The 21,171-nt window shown below is 38.1% G+C and overlaps 2 protein-coding genes across 4 annotated transcripts; one reads left to right on the top strand and one right to left on the bottom strand.

Annotated features, from left to right (window-relative positions):
• Positions 1 to 1,148: 1,148 nt before the first annotated feature.
• LOC143892335 (stearoyl-[acyl-carrier-protein] 9-desaturase, chloroplastic-like) lies at positions 1,149 to 6,119 on the bottom strand. Of its 3 annotated transcripts, none has more exons than XM_077396874.1 (3): positions 5,758 to 6,119; positions 2,318 to 2,822; positions 1,149 to 2,031 (listed from the first exon to the last, which is right to left on the bottom strand). In XM_077396874.1, exons 1-3 carry the CDS (start codon positions 5,877 to 5,879, stop codon positions 1,480 to 1,482), a joined length of 1,179 nt encoding a protein of 392 aa, XP_077252989.1. In that variant the 5' UTR covers positions 5,880 to 6,119; the 3' UTR covers positions 1,149 to 1,479. The 3 variants fall into 3 exon arrangements, with proteins under 3 accessions (XP_077252989.1, XP_077252990.1, XP_077252988.1); XM_077396875.1 differs by having other exon boundaries at positions 1,149 to 1,986; XM_077396873.1 differs by having other exon boundaries at positions 1,149 to 2,040; positions 5,758 to 6,114.
• A 6,347-nt stretch (positions 6,120 to 12,466) lies between these two features.
• On the top strand, positions 12,467 to 20,857 carry LOC143892077 (3-oxoacyl-[acyl-carrier-protein] synthase II, chloroplastic-like). Its single transcript, XM_077396546.1, has 6 exons — positions 12,467 to 13,003; positions 14,953 to 15,158; positions 15,275 to 15,478; positions 20,398 to 20,508; positions 20,625 to 20,720; positions 20,801 to 20,857. The coding sequence occupies exons 1-6, from the start codon at positions 12,736 to 12,738 to the stop codon at positions 20,855 to 20,857; spliced, it is 942 nt and encodes a 313-aa protein (XP_077252661.1). The 5' UTR covers positions 12,467 to 12,735.
• The last annotated feature ends 314 nt before the right edge of the window (positions 20,858 to 21,171 follow it).

The raw sequence follows: 21,171 nt of genomic DNA, 5'->3' as shown, positions 1-21,171 counted from the left end.
GTATGGAGTAAGTTGTGTAGATTTGGCTTGTTGTGGGTGTTCCCAGAAAAAATTATTAATTTGGTTCAGGCTTGGTCTCTAGCCCTATGGAAGGAGAGAGGCAAAATACTATGGAATGTATCCTTTTTGGCTACCATTTGGGTTCTGTGGAAGGAAAGGAATGCAAGAGTGTTTAAGGGGAGCTCAAGACCTTCTGCTTTCCTCTCCCGTAAAGTGATAGCTTTAGTGATATCTTGGGTTAAAGCCCTCCCGTCATTTAGCTTCATTCCTACTTTCAACTTGAGGGAAGGAGGGAGAGAGGTATTTACTAGTTTGGAAATTAAGCAAAAAGTATTTGAAGAGTGGGTGCCCCCGGCTAATGGTGCTATGAAGCTAAACTTTGATGGGTCGAGCTTGGGCAATCCGAGGCCGGTTGATATTGGAGGGGTATTGCGTAATGATTTGGGAGAGACTATTTCGGCCTTTGCCCGTCCTATTGGGGTGGCTGATGTGATAGAGGCGGAGGTCTGTGCAGTCCACCAAGGGATAAAATTACTGGTTAGAGATCGGGTAGATAATGTGGTGGTTAAAGGCGATTCATTGAATGTTATTAGGTGGCTTCGAGACACGCATTCTCATCCATGCAGATTTGATAGACTCTTTGATGAGATGTTTGATTGGTCTGGATTTTCTTCTCTGGTCTTCAATCACGTCCGTCAGTCAGCTAATCAAGTCGCGGACGGTCTTGCTAGACGGGAGTGATAAGTATTGAGCTCACTTTGTTTGACCATCTTCCACCCTGATTTCTTCTCTTCTTGTTGCCCTCTCTTTTGTTTCCTGTTTTTGTATCTCTCTGTTGTATTTTGACCATTTCGGTCCCTTTAATTTAATGACTATCATTCAAAAAATAAAAATGGCCAATGTACCAATATCCGCATCCATTATTGATCGAGACAGCCACTAGATCATCTAATAATGACCCACCATAGCAAAAATCCCGATCAACAAAATCACTATCAATAACACTCCAAACATTACATAGGTTCCCAAGAATTAGAGACAAGTATTCACTGTTAAACAAGTGTTGCAGGTTGTCGTCAATGAAGATCTCATGAGTTTCCATGCAAACATGCACTAAAAGTAAAATCATAGTTTAAGAGAGAAGGATCTTAAGGAGATGGGTACTGGGCTCTGCAATTATATTCATCTCATACAATTAAAATACAGTAGTAAAATCCTACATAAACTTCAGAAAACAAGCCTAAATGAGAACACTTTCCAATCTGCCAACTCCCACCCTATATGCTCATCTGATTATATCATTATATCCTGAAGCAAAAGAGCATCTATAAAATCTGACCACACTCGACGCTTCTCCTCAGCACAACTAGGTAAAGTAACATAGAAATAAAAGGAAAATTTTGAAAACCCAGATAGAGCAACTGATTACAAGTAGAGAAATGCTACGATTTCATAAGATTACTAGGAGAAGTGCTTCTCTCACAGCTTCACTTTTCTGTTGAAAATCCAGCTGAAAGGCATGGTGGGTGTGTCCTTAGCCTTCCCTTGAGCCCTTTCTTCCATCCTCCTGAACCTTGGTACCAACCTGCAAAGGTAATCTTGGGCCTCCCGCCCCTCGGCCGAAAGTACAGTTAGTTTCTCCACATTCCACCTCCCAACCAGGAACTCAATTATGTCCACATAGTCCTTGTTTGTATAAACCCCCAACCTCTGAGCAACAGATGAGAAGTGCTCGAACAGATTGTCATCCTGGCCGTCATACATCAGATGGGCAGGCATCGCGATCTTCTTCTTCATCATGCTGTAAAATGCAAGCATCGCGTCGTCGGGATCAATCTCAAATAGCTTCTCCACGATCTTTGTGTAAGCATTCTCATGACGCTTCTCATCTGAGGCGATGGTTCCACAGATATGTGCCAGTTTCATGTCCCCGTGTTCCTTGGCATGTCTAGCAGTGTTCCCGTGGGATATAAATGTAGCCCTCTCCTGAAAGGATGTGTAGACGAATCCAAGATATGGGTTGTTCTCTGTCTGTATATCCTAATGGCACACAAAGTAAAAGCATTGCTCGAGAAATTACAAATAACATGTTTAGTTCAGAAATATCATATTTTCATTGAATGTGTAGCAGTCAATATGAATTTAGAAGGTGGAGGAATAAGTAGTTGCATAAAAGTTTTTGGCAAAAGAAGCCTGAAAATATTACCAACAAATACAAACTAACTTGACGAAGCTGATACTTTGTTTTGTTTCTAGAAAACATAGGTGCATTTGAAGAAAATGATACAGCAAGTACAATAGGCAATGATGATTTTACCATTCCAGATCCAATCAGATACTGAATTGTTTTCTCGATTTGTCTCATGTCAACTCTCCCAGACAAGAAGAGATATTTATTCAGAAGGTCCCCATGCCTATTTTCTTCAGCTGTCCATTCCCTGGCCCAGATAGCCCAAGACGTAAGGCTCCCACCCGTTTCATCGCGAACACCGTCAAGGGTATTGGCCATGGTTTGGTAAGTTGGAAGAGCTTCCTCCGTGATCATATCCCCGACCAAGCAGACAAAATAATCATCCGGGATCTCCTTAGCCCGCTCTCTCAGCTCCTTAACTTGTTCATAAAACCCCTCGGACACAGGGTCAGGAAGGAAATCCTGTGGTTGCCAACACTTCTCGGCAGGCTTCAGGTGCACTAAGATTTTCTCGTCTACCCAATCTTGCAAGGAATTAAAGATTTCGATTTTCTGAGGTGGCATAGAATGGGTGATCTGAACATGTTCCTCACGTTGAGTGTTGAAGGGCTTCTTATGATTCTCAACCTCCCTATTCATTCTCAGAAGCATAATAATAAAATATGAACAACAATGAAAATTTGGAAAAAAAAAGGTAGTCATTGCAAGCTAGTAGCAGTTTCAAGTTACTTCAAAAGTAACAATAATGATAAAGAATGAAAATTTGAAAAAACAAGAAAGTATTGTGACAACTCAAAGAAATATTAATCCCACGAAAGGCTTGTGACAAAGGCCAATTTCATAAAACAGAATATGATTCTACCTCCAGTTATGCTTTTGAGGGTGGATTCTTACTCTACACTTTGATCAGTGATGATGACAACTAAGATCTCTAATCTCCCCTAAAAACGATGTCAAACTCGATGTGCAACTAATGACAAGATGATATGCAAGAAACACAAACACGCAAAACAAGACACATGGGATTTACGTGGTTAGGCAATGTCTACGTCCAAGGGAGAAGAAAGTTCCACTATTATGATATTAGTGTTACAAAATTTCTTTTCTACCTTTTTCTCAGGCAGGAAACACCAAAACTCACATACTCATAGCCCCAATATGTGGCTTGTATTTGTTGATGATACAGCATCAATATGTACTAGCATCAGCATTGAAGTCAGTGTTTAAAAACGTGGATGCGGCATGTAACGCAGCCGAAGAATATCCTAGTAGACTCGGCACGACGCGGTCGAGTACTCGGTTGACGTGGTCATAATTGGAGAGAGTCAAAGGATTTTTATTTACTCTGTAGGGCAAAATGGGGAATGCGGCCAAGGTAAAAGGGAGTCGACTCCCCCGACGCGGACGCATGGGAGTTTCAAAACTATGCGTTGAATACATTAGTTCACCAAGGTGACGAATCACTCCTAGAATACAAAACATCTGCCCAACAAATGATAAATAGAAGATCTAAACAATCTGTTTTCTTGTTTTATGATATTCTATTGATGTTAATACTGATACAATTTTAATGTATTTCCAGTCTTCCCTAGACATAATTCCATGCATTGCTGGAAACAAAATTAGGTTAGAAAAAAAAATTAAAGAGTTAATAAACTGCTGGAACATGATAGTACAAAATCCTCCTGAAACACTAACCCAACTCTCAACAAATTCAAACCGTAGTCACCGAGAACTGCCTAGTTGGATGGGAAATTCGCTTCCCTAAAAGTTCGCTTCAGATGCTTCAGATTAACTAAGCTTCTGAATCGAGTTTCTAGGGAAGCGAATTTTCCGCATCTTTCCTACATGTTTCCTCTTAATTAAGAGTTCGCTTTTGTTAACTTACCAACTTCTCCAAAAGCTTAAGCTGTTGGGGAAAGGCGTTATTTAGCTTTTATACTTTAACACTCCCCCGCACGTGTGGCCCACTTGGCAAACACGTGGCACATGTGGTTCCACTTGGGGCCGACCATCGCATGTGGATTTTTGCTATCCGGGAGGTTTGAACTCGAGACCTTTGGCTCTGATACCTTGTTAACTTACCAACTTCTCTAAAATCTTAAAAACTTACCGACTTCTCCAAAAGCTTAAGCTGTTGGAGAAGGGCAGTATTTAATCTTTTATACTTTAACACTCCCCCTCACATGTAACCCACTTGGCAAACACGTGGCACATATGGTCCTACCTTGGGCCAACCATTGCATGTGGATTTTTTTGGGGGGGACATCGGGGGGGTGAACTCGAGACTTTTGGCTCTTATACCATGTTAGAAACTTACCGACTTCTCCAAAAGCTTAAGCTTTTGGAGTAACTGGTAGTTTAACATCGTATCAGAGCAAAGGTCTCGAGCTCAAACCTCTCGGATAGCAAAAATCCACATGCGATGATCAGCCCAAAGTGGGACCACATGTGCCACGTGTTTGCCAAGTGGGCCACACGTGCGGGGGTGTGTTAAAGTATAAAAGATAAATAACGCCTTTCTCCAACAGCTTAAGCTTTTGGAGAAGTTGGTAAGTTAACAACTTTCAATTTAGGTGACTACATTTTTCTAAAAGAGTATTTTCTCCTTTTGATAATGTCAAATGAGCATGCTTTTTGTAAATATATTTAATACTTGAAAACTTATCTTAAGTTTTAAATAAAGCTTATATGGATCTTTTTCTAAAAACTTAACATTAAATCTACATGAATAAAACGTGTTAAACTATATATTCGTAAAACTTTCAATTCTAACCAGTCATAAAGTGCTTTTTACTTCTTGTAATTGTTACCTACATTATCGCAAACCTATTACAGCGCTACTCGTTCTATAAACATCTAAAGCTTCCAGTGATGCTTATTACATGCTTCTTGTTTACTTTAATTGACGCTTCTAAGAAGTTTCCCTTCTTGTTTACTTTAATTGACGCTTCTAAGAAGTTTCCTCTTTAATTTCAAACTATAAACCAATTAGTATCAATCATCTTCCATACAAATTGAAATCCAAACAAATAATTGATTGCAAAATGGAGAAAATAAAAACCTATTCTATCACATTCCAGAACAAAAAGTGGACAAAAATCTAAATCCAACCCCTAAACAAAGAAGCAAAAAAATCATACATGCATGAATGATCCTTTAAATGAAGCAATACCATATACCACACAATAAAAAAGAGGAAACCACACATGCATCGGTGGATCTCATAAGAAACAAGGCAGCGTTCAAAAGACACAAAAACACAAACTCTAACCCAACTTTCAAAGAAGTTTAAGAAAAAAATTTAAAAAACTAAATACATCAATCATCCTCCAAATAAAAAGTCACTCCTCAGATAAAGAAATCAGAAAACAAAGATACACCAATCTTATCCAAAAAAAGAGAATAAAAAGTTAGAACATGATCAACAATGTTTTATCATAACCCAACATCTAACATAAAATTTAGCTTAACTCCCAATGCAAATACCGAAAGCGACAAGATCTACCATCTATCTAGTCAGAAAAATCTTCTCTTATGCTTAAAACGGAATAAGCAGAACCCACTTGGAATTGGATCTAAGCGTAGAAGCCATGGAAACCTTCAAAGGTTTGGAATTCCCTGCTGTATGAAAACCCAAAGGGAGTAGTCTGCTGGATTGAAATGTGGGGAGAGCTTTCAGTGCCATTCTCGCTTCAGAGGGCTAAAAGGGTAGAGCTACGCCTAGTTGGGAAGGAGGAGAAGGATCTTTATAAGATGCGCGTAAAGGAAAATGACCCTTCCATGCTCTTAAATTATTAAAATGCACTTTAAATATTTCCTCTTGTATAAGATAATAAGAATAAATGCTTAGCGAAAAACCAAAAAAGACTCAACATCCATGCAAGAAACAATAGGGTTCCCAAATATCTGTTTATTATTACTTTGAATCCCTGAATACTCTTGGTTTTAATCCACCTTATTATCTTATATCTGTTCGAAGTTAGGCCGTGGACCACAGCACTACTTACAAGAAAGAGACATGCTTTCCTCCCCAACCCTTTTGCCTTGTTTTTACAGTCATGAACTTTTCAGCATAGAGGAGAATGACAGGCTCCATTATTTCCATTTCTCAATGCTAAAAGTCATATTGCCTTTTGGTTGATTGGATGATGGTCGTCGTCGGTATAATACCTTGTAATTTGCAAACTTACAAGGCGACGGATGTAGAGAAAAAGTCTGAGTTCTGCATTTTCATTTCAGGAAAGGGCTTGATATATGTTCCCATTCTCTAGATGTTGGGGGTGTAGTCTAGATTCTCATGAATGAAATTGCAAGAGGAAAATATTAAGATTATTTTGACACGCTGCATGAAATGTATGTGTATTGGGGTCAACAAATTAGCTCTGAAATTTTTTATTATTTTATATTTAATTTGAGTGTGTTTAGAGCGCTCAACATATGCACAGTAATTAGCTACAGTTATCCTTTTAATACTTGATGAATGATTACACCAAAATGAAATATATGTTGTCGAAATATTCTTGAAGAAAATTAGCGACTTGATTTTTACAAAATTAATCTATCATTATATATTAATATTTTCTCATATAATTATGTCCCGGGAATATGCAAAATGATTATTAAGGTGCTGTTCGGCAACCATTCACTGTCCTCATTCTTGCATTAGGCTAATGAGAAGTCCTGGAAACCTTGTTGAGAATGTTTTGAATTGAGGAAATACGAAAATAAATAGTATTGGAGAAATAATTAAATCCCATGTTTAAACCTAATTCAAACTACAGTTTAATAAATGTAATGAATTGAGAAAATATTTAAGAAAATTGTGCAACTATTGGTTTTTATCGTAGTTACTTTTTTTTATGATGGTTATAATTGTAATTATATTAGTGGCGATGGGATGACCAATTTACCCCTCAAAATTAGGAATTTATTGGTGAGATATAACCATAGGTTTAGACATTCCACTCGCAATAGAGCCAATCACTGAAATGTCCTTCAAGGTATCCAAACAGCCCTTTTAGGTTTATTTTTTATTTTATTTTTTTGTATTTTTTTCTGTTTTTGCTCTAGACTAATCAGAACCCAACCCGACTAGATTTGAAAACCATGAATTTAGGTTGAAAGTTGAGACATTAGGCCATGTTTGAAAACCATGAATTTTTTTTTCAATGAAAATATATTAGTTTGTCAAGAGAGGACTTGGGAGGGATGGAAGATGAAGAGATTTGAGATTGTATGAGTGAGGAAAATGGAAGAAGTGCTTAAAAAGTAGGGAAAAAACAAATTGTATTCTGATTATTGGAGTTTATATTTTCCTTATTTTTCAGACTTCCCTTGCCCTCTCTTCACTCCTCCCACCTCCCTAGCCCTCTCTCAAGACTTGATAAATTAAAATTTCTTGGAAAACTTTTTCATAGCAGCAGACATGGCCTTAGAGACGGGCAGGTTGGGTTAGGGTTGACCATCCTCTACCTTGAAGCTAGGAAGGGCAGGTTGGGATTCTTCTCCAATCAAAACTAGCGCTTGCTATGCTGCCTATTTTGTCTAATGTCCTTAAGGTCCTGTTTGGATTGTAAAAAAATTGTTCCGGCTCGTTTAAAGGGATATCATTCTGAAATTGATGGTCCCTCACTCCCTCTGAATAAAACTATAACGGCTGTGGTTAGAGTTAATTTTCTTGCATGTGTAATCAAACAAAAGTTGAAGCTTCCTTTTATAGTGGACGGCAAACTCACGAGGAAAAAAAAAAAAAAAAAGCCTTCACATGTTTGTAAGAAACAGAAGGGTGCCCAAATGTAGAAATGGAAAAAACCAGTACCACTAGCAAGAAAGTGGCCGAGACAGTACCTCTACACTCTTTTTGTCTTGTTTTTCAAGTCATGAACTGCCAGAAGAGAGGAGAATGACAAGCTCCATTATTTTCAATTCTCATTGCTAAAAGTCTTCCTGTTGTATGCTAGGTGGCTTTGAAACTTACAGACTTACAACGTGACAGATGGTAGAAGAAAAGTGAGAGTGCTGCATTTTCATTTCAGGAAAGGGCTTGGGAGGAAGAAAGTTTAGAAAAATGGGTGCTGTTCTGATTTATACATGTCCCCTTATATTTTTGTACTCTTTTTCATTTTTCTTCTGTGTGGGGACTTGCGGTGTACTCTAGATTCTCATGAATGACATTGCAAGCGGAAAGTATTAAGATATATGACTATATGAGGACATTGGAGGATGAAATATGGTGAACCATATGAACATCAACGTGGGTATGAGTAGGCGTGACGCAGTCAGATTATGTTCCACATGGCAATAATGTGTTGTACGTTGCATTGTTATACCTAAGGTCAAAGAAGTGGTGCATCAGTTGTCACTCTAGGAAAGGCGCGTGATGACACTCTTGAAGAAAGGAGTATGTGTAAATAAGGGAGCCTGAGATAGCCCGTTATCAAAAAGTCCCTCCTAGTAAACATCTGGTAATGAGGAGCTGTTACCCGAATAAAGCTATTCAAGGAGACGTTTGTATCCAAAGAAGTGTTAGTTAAATCCGGATCGTTCAAGAGATCAAGGTGCACCGGAATGCCGTGATGCAAGCAAATAACAAAAAATTTCCATCCCTTGACCGAAATCCAGGATCCCTAGTTACTAGATTCTTTATCATAATAAATACGTAAGGGATAAATAAATTATACTAAATTGATTACCCAAATGGTAATATCTGCTTGATCTACTTCCCGTTTAGATTCGACGCTCCTCGGAAGTCGGAGTGATGGCTCCTTTTTAATTACTTGATGTTTACACCCATTTCAAGGTTTAGTTGGTGATGAAAGACCGAGTTGTCGAGTATTGGTTAATTTAGATTTGGTTAACGAAGCTATATGGCACATTGTCATCGGATGGATGCGTGGAGGAGCGTGCATATACTGAGGCTTAGAAAATTGGTAGTTATTGGAGGTTTTCCCCATCAGAGCATGTCTATCTCTAAAGCCAATCGGTCAAGTGGGATCAAATTATCAAGACACCATCTGGTTGGACTGATTCAAAGATGTGGCACTACATTTGCCAATCATGGAAGGTGGATGATAACCACCAAGAAAATGGAGGACGCGAGAATAAGGAAGCCTAGCATGGGTAGTTAGCAAAAAGTTCCCTCCAAGAGAATGCGGGGTAATGAGGAGGCGTCTGTCTCCAAGAAGAGGCCCTAGAAGCAAATCCAAACATGTATTAGCATTTTATCTTTACTTTCCAGTGCTGTACCTTTACTTTTCATAGCTGTAGCTTATCTCCGAATTAAGGAAGCAATGAATTCATCTTCCCAGGTGAGTCTCTCTTTAATTCAACTATCCCTCGAACTTGTGTTTAGTTTGAATTGGATGATCTGTCGACCCTGAGAGTCGTTTGCATTATGCGTGCATCGACCAATCGCGAGTCGTCCACGTTCTGTGTGTGTCAGCATGCCGTTCACATTTTGCGTGTTTCGACATCGCTAGTTTTAGTGTTGTGTCTACACCTAAAAAGTCCTTTCCATCTGTGTAAAGGCAGAGGAGCCCAAAGAAGAAGTGTTGTTCATCTCTTCTCAATCACCTGGAATCCAATCCGAGGGGACAAAAACGTTTCGGTCGTCAGACCCCTCGAATTGAGTTTCCGATTTCTTGCCTCCAGATAGGCTAGCACGCCATTACACTAACCACAGACTCCATTTCACTCTACAAACACTGTTGCACTGATCGACCATGAACACCAACTTTTTGGCACGCCCGGAGGCACCCGGTGCATTATGCGACGTTAAATGGCTCTTAATATAAGAAGTAAAACTACAAGCCTCAGTGCTCCCTAAACCACCGATACACATGATAATAGGACTTCTAATCAGGAAACCCTTCGCTAGGGGAGAATCCTAATCCAGTTTCACCAAGTGGTCAAAATTTCCTGCAAGGCCGAAACTCGGAAGAATATAAAAAAGATTCTTGGTTTCTACGGTGAGACAAATAGGAGAGAGGGGGTCAAGGAAGAAAAAAAGAGGGAAATGCCAAAATGAATAATGCTATTAAAAAAGGTAGTTCTGTATTTTTCCCTATACGATGAGCCTTTGTTGACAACCAAAGGGCTTGTACTTTGATCTTTTTCATTTAGATCTGAATACTTTGGTTATGTTTTTATGAGATATAAATATTTTTTTCATTTACTATGAACAAAATATACTTTAGTGTCACAAAGAGGAATTAAAAGGAAGAGCAAAATCCCATTTGAGGTTTGTAAATCTTGTGCCCAAATAAAAGGCCATGTGTAGGACTTTTTCAAAAAAGTTTGGGAAAGAATTTTTTTCCAAAATTAATTATTTTTCAATTATTTGATCACAACTGAAAAAAGCAATTTGAATCATAACAGTTCAAATTTTATTTAGAGGAACCTTTAAAAGCCATAATTATATCAATTCTCTCTAAATTGTTGAAACGAAAAATTTTCCTGGAACAATATATTTGGGGGAAATTATTTTCTTTCAATCCAAACCGGTAAGGTAACCCAAACATGGCAGTTTGGCTACCATGATTTCTTTTCCAAGTAATATTAGCTTATCTAATGCTGACGAACGGCTAGAGAGGGAGAGACATGAGGGCGACTGTTAGAATAAGTGACCTAAAAGTTAGTACATTTCATATATTCTGTCACCTAAATATTAATAAAGGTTTCATTTCATGATATTTATTGGGTAATATCTAATTGAATATGTGTGATTTGCTTGACACATATATTCGTCCTTAGCTAGCAAAGTAGGACTATCATGCTCAAGGATTCACAGGTCCTAAGGAGCAATGAGATATGATATACCGGTTCTTTGTAGGTCTTAGAAGTTCCTGATTGGGGTCGAGATTGGACATCTCATCCTGTACACAACCAGCACCAGTATTGCCTACATGCACGTGTCGTGGAGTGGCTTATCTCAGTCACTTGGGTAGTGAACCCTAAGCAAGCAGAGTGGGTGAGGCAATGGGATTGCGCACTGAACAAGATCACATTGGAATAGCCCGTGGACATGAGATAGTTAGGTTATTCTACCAGACAGGACCCTTTACATGTCTTTTGACCACATGGGTCATAATGGTCTATGGGCTTGTCTCGGGTGGAAACATGTAGATGAGAATCTAGGGAAGCAACTCCTAGTCGCTTCCTAGAATCTCATCACTTTAGGGCTAAAAAATAGGAATGGATAGAAACGAGCTTGGTGGGCTGAATTTGCTGAACGACATTTTCTTATTTTTTATTGCGTATTTCAGTCTCTCGTGCCTAAGAAATAGGAAACACCACTTTAGAAGGGTTGCCGAACACGCACTAAAGCTTTCTCCTGCTTCTCTCACTTCTAGTTCTCCAATTCTAGTTTCGAGTTTTCGAGAAAACCAAAAGCTTCAACATTGGAGATTCAAATTTCCCATCCAACGTACTGATATCATCAGCACACATATTAGAATAAAAGTTATTCTAATTCCCTTCGCGCAATTGGAAGGAATCCATCGGTTCAACTTGCAGGTCCACAACGTTCGGAACAATCGTAGTCGTTCGAGGAGTAGATCAAGCAGAGGCTATCAATTTGGACACCCACAATGTAATTTTTTCTTTCTATGTTTTATTTCGATCACCATCAGATCATCTAGACCATATGATTCCTAAGCTAAAGGGGAAAATTAAAGAAATTATTTTATTCTATGCGATTTTTAGTTCTGCTGCACATAGCAATTTTGTACAGGGTGAAAACCTTTCCAGCAACGACTAAGTGAGAGGAGGGTACGAAAGGTTGAAAAACAATGAAACAAAAAAACTCCACTCAAAATATGATTTATTTTCCCATGTTTTTTGGCGACTTCTCAGCCTCTACTCATTCATGATCTATCAAGTCTCTCCACCCCCCAACCCTCTCTCACCACTTGAGAAACTAACTTTTCATGGGGAAAAAAAATTAATGGTTGCCAAACATGGGCAAAGTAATCTTTGTCATAAAATTTGACTTTTAAATGAAAATTTTAAATTTTTTTAAATGAAAATTTTAAAATTTTATTTTTCCCCACTAATCTGGGTCAATATAAAATTTGTTTTATGCCAACATTACTTCAAAAGAAATGGAATATGAAAATTCCAAGAAGTAAAAAAAAAAAAAAAGGGCGGAAATAATCCACAGACGAAAACAAACAAAAGCGGTGCATGTTGGGCCCCATCGTGAATGGACAGCGCATAGAATCGCTCTCGCCCTCACCCTCGCCCTTTTATCCGAGTGGCCACCCTTCCACAGGATTTCATGCATACCCTACGAAGTAGAGAAGCCTCTATTCTCTCGTCTTTTCCGGGATTCTCGCACCAACTTTGAAAAGTTGCAGACTTTCTTCGTAGAGTTTGATAAACATATCCCCCTCTCTCTTCTCCTCTATCACGCAATCTCCTTCGAAGAGGAAGAGAAAAGAAACGAATTGAAATGAGAGTTCTTAAAGACAAAGCCAATTAGCAGAACTACAATAGAATAAGCAACTTCTTCTTGTGTTTTTTCGTTCTTGCATGCAAAATCAATGGCGATTGTGTCTTCTCTTTGCAGCTGCTTTCTTGCTGCCTGTGTTTCAAGGACCGAGTTGGGTACCGTGTCTGCAAAGAAACGTAGAAGCACCAAATGGTTCAACAAGAGCTCTTCATATCTTTTGTGTAAAGATCACGTTGAGGTGGTGGGTCTGAGCTCTTGTTTCCTTCCAAGATTAAGTGTCGAGAATGGGTTTCAGAGGTTTAGATTGTTTTCAAGAAAACCCATCAGAGAACAGAGGAAGAACTTCGTTCATTCGTCGGGTACGGCTTCTTCTTGGGTTCGAAACTGAAAAACATTCGCATTTTCCGTTGAAATTCTTCTACTTTCTGCAGTTGGTTGTTTCGTTTCCAATAGGTTCTGTTGCTTCTCGTATTCAACTAGGAGCTCAGATGGGTCCCTCTCGGTCTAGCTTCGTCCTATTGTCCTACACTCATAGGGGGGAAAACCCTGTCACAACTTCTGAAGGGCTTGCTCCAGAGGACTCAACGACACATGTCAGCACGTGGTTTTGCTCGATTTAAGCCCCAGCACGTTGTCCCCCACTTCCTTGGGTCTGGTGCTTGGTCCGAGGAAGTAGTCTGGGTCCCTCGTGCCTTGTTTCTACTGCTCGGTGCAGCGTTCTATTAGGAAATTGCTAAAGTCATGAATCCTAATCTTAGGTGCATAAGATACGCATTCATATCGTCCTAGAATTGTGCGCATTGGGTTCCACGCTACGTCGAATAATGATGGCGGGTCCACGTGTCACTGATAGGCGCCGTGATTGCAAATGATCACGGTCCTTATCGTCGATTCTGGTGGTAAGTTTCTATAAAAGGTGGACTTTAGCTTCATTTTTTTACTTCTGCATCTTGTTCTGTTGTCCACTTTTTGCTCTTTTCAGTTAGCAATCTCGGATCCTCATCATTGTCTTGGTTCAAATTTCTAGGGTTTGTTTGAACAGAAACAACACAAGATAAAAAAAATCGATATATACTTGTGAAAATCTAAGGTTCTGGAAGATTAACAATCCTATTCTCCTTCTTTTTCTTTTCTCTTTTTCCGTTTTTCTAAGTCATGTATGATTAGTTTCTTTTGAATCGGATTTTACGAATGATAAATCAGTATTTATGATTGTTTTCCCTTTAAATCAGTTAATGCGTATGATCTATATAGTATAGAAAACTATTTTTCTTCAAAATCAATTCATGCATGTGATCAGTTCATGCGTATGATATATAGTATAAAAAATTATTTTTATACGCATGATGTTTATGATATAGAGAATAATCTTCTCCCCAAAATAGTTCACACGCATAGAGTTATAAATAGATAAGTAGTTCTTTTAGAAAAATCAGCACCTATGCACGCTATTATAATGTATTTAATGATGTTTTCTCTTTGTAAATCAGCACCTACATGCGGAAAAAGTATATATATTAGGGCTGTCCCTTTACAAAAGCAGACCAGAAACTCAATCTATAAGTTATATACATAGTTTTCTTACACCGCAGCCCATGCACAATGGGTACTAAATGAATATATAATAGTTTTATGTCAAAGCAGCCCCTCAACTGATATTTGAAAAGAGTACAGTTGGCTTCCTTGTGTATTATTTTGTATGTATGTTTTAGGGTAATATATTAAAGAATCGTCGAATGTGACTTTCTAGGCGAATGCGACTCAAAAGATAACACCCCAAATAATTCGAAACGAACATTCATTTCTAGGAAACCGCCGGATTTTAACCCCAACAAGTTCTTCTATCAATTTAAAGAAGTTGTTGCAATTTGTGATTGTGTTTCTTCTTGGGCCACTTATGAAAGTAAATTTGGTTTTTTCATTTTTTTTGTCTGCGTTGGTTTTCTATTAATTTTTCTCTTATTTCTAAATTTGATTATGTTTACTGCTCACAGTCGATGTCCACACAGGATTTCTTAACTTTACAATCTTCGGGTGCATTTAGATACGGAGTTCAGAATTATTTTCTTCATCTAATTCTGTTGTTCTTGCTTATATTTGAATTACAATAAACACAAGCCGGAAAAAAATGAGTATTCATGTTATTCTAGGAGTTCTTTCAGCGTTTGATTACCTGTTTATGATTCATGATCAAACTGAATGGAGGTTTTTATTTTAGCCAATGCAATTTGAAGTTGCTTTACTTTTCAAGTTAATTTTTGTAATGTTACTCCCGTTTGATTTCAAACCTTCGTTTTTCTTTATGTAGTGATGGATGTTAATAATCAATGGAAGGGCAATGATGGTTCATGGAAGGGGAAAACAGAAGAAAGAAAACAAAGAAGAGTAGTTGTCACTGGAATGGGAGTAGTGACCTCTCTTGGTCATGACCCTGATTCTTTCTACGACAACCTGCTCGAAGGAAAAAGTGGTATTAGCAAGATTGAAAGTTTTGATTGCAATGAGTTCCCAACGGTGATTTCAATTAGAATCCATTTCAAATCATCTTTTACTTAAACTTTGCTAAAAAAAAACATCTTTTACTTATACTGAAAATGAATTTGACTCACTGAATCTTTAACTGTCTACAGCGGATAGCTGGAGAGATAAAATCATTGTCGACCAATGGGTGGGTTGCACCAAAATATTCGAATCGTATGGACAAGTTTATGCTATATTCGCTGGTTGCAGGCAAGAAAGCTTTGGCCGACGGTGGCTTGATTGAAGAAACATTGGAAGCACTTGAAAAAAGCAGATGTGGAGTGATAATTGGAACTGCAATGGGTGCGATGAAGGTATTGGAGACTAATGGTTTAATTACCACCAGAATCATGAAGGCCATGTTTGGCAACCATGAATTTTTTTCATTGAATATTAGCTTACAAGTGTTGAGATAGGAGTAGGGAGAGTGGGAGACGGAGTGTTACGAACTTGAATCGGTTCGCAACACAATTGATCTTCTTAGAGGGAAGATCGGCCTCTTGATCAACTTCGAGGGAAGGATCAGTCCTCCTATGTGCACAAGACACAATTTCTCAAACTAGTTTCTTCATTTATTGATTTCCATTAGCGTAGCATGTGCTTATATGAAGCACTCCAAGATAAACATAGAAAGATCTTATTATAAGAATAAAAATAACTAAATAAAGATTATACTAATCTTAATTAGTATTCTAGTCTATCAAGCTACTAAATATATCAGATCTAGTAAAATCTGATCTTATTCTCTAAATAAGACAATAATTTATTCCAATCTAAGTGGGACCCATCTAGGTACGTATCATTTATTCAGGTGCCTAGATGGGTCCCACTTAGAGTGGAACAAATTAATTAGATATTTTAGTGAATAATATATTTTAGTAGTTATGTTAGATTAGAACATCTATTTAGATTATGATAATCTTTATTTGGCTATATCTATTCTTATCATAAGATCTTTCTAGATCCTTCTATGTTTATCTTTAAGTACTTTATATAAGCATATGTTATTGTTAATGGAAATCAATGAAGAAAATTGTTTGGGAAAGTGTCTTGTGCACAAATGAGGACTGATCCTTCCCTCGAAGTGGATCAAGAGGCTGATCTTCCCTCCGAGAAGATCAAATCAGCTGCACCGGTCTAGGTTCCTAACAAGTGGTATCACTTTCATCTTCTTGTAATTAGTCATCATTACCCATGTCGTCATCAAGAGTTTAGGCGGCTCCATTTTAAAACTGATATCATCGAGCCTTTTGTCAAAGCTCTTTCGTTGCGTTTTTTGGGAATGGTCTGGATGTTAATGCACGGATGGCTGTGGGAGAGGATCTTTATATTGGCGTTGGACGGGCCGAGATGATTGGCGAATTTTTCAGCGGCGAACTCGTTGAACTTGAGGATATTGAAAATCAACGGCTATTTTCTTTTGTGGCTTCTTTAATTTTTCTTCTATCTGCTTTCTTTCCCCATTCTTTTTTTCTCCTCTTTTTCTATTTCACCGCCTCTTTTTCATCTTCCAGGGCTTCTCCATCGTCAAGCTCATTTTTTCCAAGCCTTTCTCAAATTGTTTTTGTCTTTCCATCATTTCCAAAACGATGCTTTGATCTTCTGAAGATCTCCACGTATGGATTCCAAAAACTCTGAAGGTGCAAGCCATGACGCAAGATCGACGGCTCTGATACCACTTGTTACGAACCCGAATTGGTTCGCAACACAATTGATCTTCTTAGAGGGAAAATCAGCCTCTTGATCCACTTCAAGGGAAGGATCAATCCTCGTATGTGCACAAGACACAATTTCTCAAACTAGTTTCTTCATTCATTGATTTCCATTAGAGTAGCATGTGCTTATATAAAGCACTCCAAGATAAACATAAAAAAATCTAGAAGATCTTATGATAAGAATAAAAATAACTAAATAAATATTATACTAAGATTAATTAGTATTCTAATCTATCAAGCTACTAAATATATCAGATCTAGTAAAATCTGATCTTATTCTCTAAATAAGACAGTAATTTATTCCAATCTATGTGGGACCCATCAGGCACTTATCACGGAGAAAACTGAATGGGCATGAGTGAGGAGACTCTCGCTCCCACCCTCTTTACTGATAAGAAAGTTACCTTGTTTCCTGTTGACGAAGTCTAGAAACCTCAAACCACCTTGTTGCGTAGCAGCGGAGGCAAAATAGACAAAATAACAAGAAAATCGGCCCTTCCATCACCATCGTAGGGAATAAAATACTTCGATCATCCTCGAAAAGGGATGAGATTTATTTCAATCCCATCGAAGTCGAATTTCTCGAAACAGAACTAGAACAACTCAAAAGTTCCCAAGCAACTCAAAAGCCTAAAGGCAAATTTTCATTCAATAATCAAAAGAAGTCCATTACAAATTTACATTGCTTTGATGATAACTATTTATAAGATATAGAAACCCTAAAAGCTAACTTAAAGCCTAAGCAACTAATCTTAGTTGTCCATCTAAACGTACTGAAATAAAACCTAAAAATTTAGACTTAAAGAACCCAAATATAGAAATCCCGTAATAAGCATGTAGCACATCCTAAAAATGCTCATAACTTCCTCAGATCACACCCATATCATGTTATCTTAGGCCCGTTAGATATACGATCGAAAAATCATTCTAATGATAGCCAAATGACAAGATTTGATGCTTGAAAAATAGGCTACAAAATAAAATGACGAAAATGCAAATAAGAAAAATAAGAAATATGTTCTACGCTATTGAACCAAACATTCTTGGTGATTTCCGTTTGCATCATATATGGCACAACCCAAACACCAAGATTAAAAAAAAACCAAGAAAAAGTAACAAACAGAAGCCATACGAAAACTCATGTATACCTTCTCGGCAAAAAACGTGAAGCTAAATTTTTTTATTCAATCTCCAAACTCCAAAAATGTCCATACAGTCCAAAATAAACTTTAAAAAAGCAAAAAAAATCCTACAAAATACGAAAATTCCTACCGAATAGAAAACGGATTACAATTAGCCTACAAACTAGGAAAGACTTACAAACAGGAAAAAGCAAATAAATAGAAAATAACTAGAATGATTCCAACTTGCTATCTTTTTCGATTTGTGCCTATTAGGTAGGAGTGTCGATTTAGCAGAAAATATCCCATATTCTTTTTCTGTATTTTCCACTTGTGAAACTTCCCAAAATAGCCATGCTCAAAATTTGTTACTAATTTTTTTAATCGCATCACCTGTGACACGCCGAACCGACACCATGGTCCCGCACACGACATCGCCGCACACCTGAACCACTCTTTACATTATTCAAAATATTACGGTCCAATCACAAACGAATAAATTAAGGTAAATGCTATGATCTCACACCCGTCCCAAAAATAAATTTAGAAAATCAATAGTCTTTAACATTGTCCAATACTGATACTCATTCAAAAGCAAAATCAGAAATGCTAAAATATCCCAAATAAAATAACTACGATCCTACTTCTTTCTCCAACTATGCGCAGGAGTCAAGCCTCAGGATCTGAAAAAGTAAACAACGGCTGAGCTAATGCCCAGTAAAGTAACATGATACTACTCTAGTAGAGTCAATGCATGCCAGAACATCAAAGCCGGAGGTAATTAGTGTATTAGGTGAGGTTCAAATTCAATAAGGAGTAGAGAGTAATTATTACTGAATAAAAAATGAGGTAATTCAACGCAACCATGACAAAAATTCGAATTCAATGATAGCCAACTAGGACTCATGCACAAAACCGATATGTTAATGGAGTCTGAAACTAAGATTGAAACTGATCTGAAACAGAAACAGAACAAAAACACTTTTATGTCATAGGCTTAATCCTGAGTTCATTCTTTTCAAAAAAAATGAATATGAGTTCATCAGAATTTTACCACACGCATGTACAGATCAATATGACAGTGAGTCGATAAGGCAAGTCAGTAAGACTCTGATGTTTTTATAAAATCTAGAACCTTCACCACGGTTGACCGCGGCCCTATGCTGTCGACTGAGTATGATAATATGAGTTTTTCTCCTTAGCTAACTTTTCTTCCGATTTTTCACCAACTTTGCGGCCTCCTAACTTCTTCATTTCTCGTCGGAATCAAGTGAGGTTGGACTCGTTGGAAAGCACGGAACGGAAGGTTTCCATAGAGCCCATTGAACTCACCAGAGTCTTGACGGAACTCTGTCAGATGGCGAAAAATGAAGAAGAATCCTCTCCCAATAAACCCAAACTTATATGAAACAATGAGCTTAAGGATATAAAGACCAGAACCGTGTTCTACATCTATTTCTTACCTCGAATTAGGCTCTCTGATGCTTGGGACGATCTCCGGTAGCTCACGATTTTTTCAAGGAACTCCTCTTGAGTTTAAGGTGCCATTACTATTTATTCTCTTGACTAAAGAGCCCTAATCTGGATTTTTTTCTTTTGATAAAAATACCCCTTCGCACAATAATTATTATTTGGGTTATTTCATTTCCCACTACTATGTTTCTTAGTTGTCACGGGAAACCAAATAGAAACATGAGACTACAAAGAGATGAAAAACTTGAATTTTTTTCTTGCGCTCTTGACATGGAGGTGAGCGGAACAAGAGAAAGGAATGTGTGTGTGTGTGTGTGTGTGTGTGTGAGAGAGAGAGAGAGAGAGAGAGAGAGAGAGAGAGAGAAAGTGTGTGTGTGTGTGTGTGTGTGTGAGAGAGAGAGAGAGAGAGAGAGAGAGAGAGAGAGAGAGAGAGAGAAAGTGTGTGTGTGTGTGTGAGAGAGAGAGAGAGAGAGAGAGAGAGAGAGAGAGAGAGTGTGTGTGTGTGAGAGAGAGGGAGAGAGAGAGAGAGAGAGAGAGAGAGAGAGAGAGTTTCCTCTCAGATTTTCTCTTGGGTTTTTCTTTGGTCTCAAGGGAAAGGGTTGTCGTTTTCAGGTTAGCAGGTCTGTAGATTAATCCCATTGTAATCCTCGTTTTTTTTTTCTCATAGTAGAATATCAGAGTTCTCGCCTGTGGACGTAGGCATCTTCGCTGAACCACTTAAAATCTAGGTGCGCACCATCTGAGTGGATTTTACCCGGAGGATTTTATCAACACTTGACCCCGTCTCCCACCACTTGATAAACTAATATTCTATGAAAACGACTTTCATGCCTGCCAAACTTGTCCTAAGCTTCCTGCGCTTCATTAGTACTGATACTTACTACAGAGTAACATTCTGATGTAAATATTGGCCTTTGAGAGTAGATGGTCAATGATGCGATTTTGGCACTCAAGACTTCATACAAGAAGATCAATCCCTTTTTCGTTCCATTTGCAGCAACCAACATGGGTTCTGCCATGACGGCAATTGATTTAGTGAGTTATTACTCTTTTTTGTGCTGAAGTGCAATGAATGATTCCATTTTAAGTTCTGTTAATTATACTATAGCATGAGAGAAACTATCATTGGTATATGTTACCTATGTATTTAGGGATGGACAGGACCAACTTATTCAATTGCGGCTGCATGTGCCACCAGTAATTTATGCATTATCAGCGCCGCTAATCATATCATCCGTGGTGAAGCAGTAATTCATTCTCCCCTTTGCCTGAAACATACTGTTTAGAACAACTACTTGTAGAGGCTCATTTTGAAATTTGTGTACAGGATGTGATACTTTCAGGTGGTTCTGAAGCTGTAGTCATTCCAATTGGTATGCCATAACTGATTCTGTTTTTTGGTGTTTAGATTTGATTTGTGTGGATCCTTCCGCTTGAAAAATGTATAGTTGAATGAACATTGTGTTTGCAGCATTATTACATTTTCTCTAAGTGAGTAAAGGGTTCCTGCACTCGAGCGCAGATAGCTTATATCTGCACTCGAGCGCAGAAATCTGCGCTCGAGTGCAAGAAACAAGGGTGGGGCCACATTGTTGGGGTGATCCTAAGCATTCATTTGAAAGGCTCCATTATGGATGGGGTGTGTACCAAAAATCAGCTTGATTGGATCATCATAGGATGTCCATTTGTGGGGGTGAA

This window comes from Tasmannia lanceolata, unplaced genomic scaffold (assembly GCF_043159265.1).
Source record: "Tasmannia lanceolata isolate RefF3 unplaced genomic scaffold, GAP_Taslan_0.1 ptg000015l, whole genome shotgun sequence".
NCBI classification, from domain to species: Eukaryota; Viridiplantae; Streptophyta; class Magnoliopsida; order Canellales; family Winteraceae; genus Tasmannia; species Tasmannia lanceolata.
The sequence above is the reverse complement of the archived record's forward strand: the minus strand, read 5'-3'. Positions and strand labels throughout refer to the sequence as shown.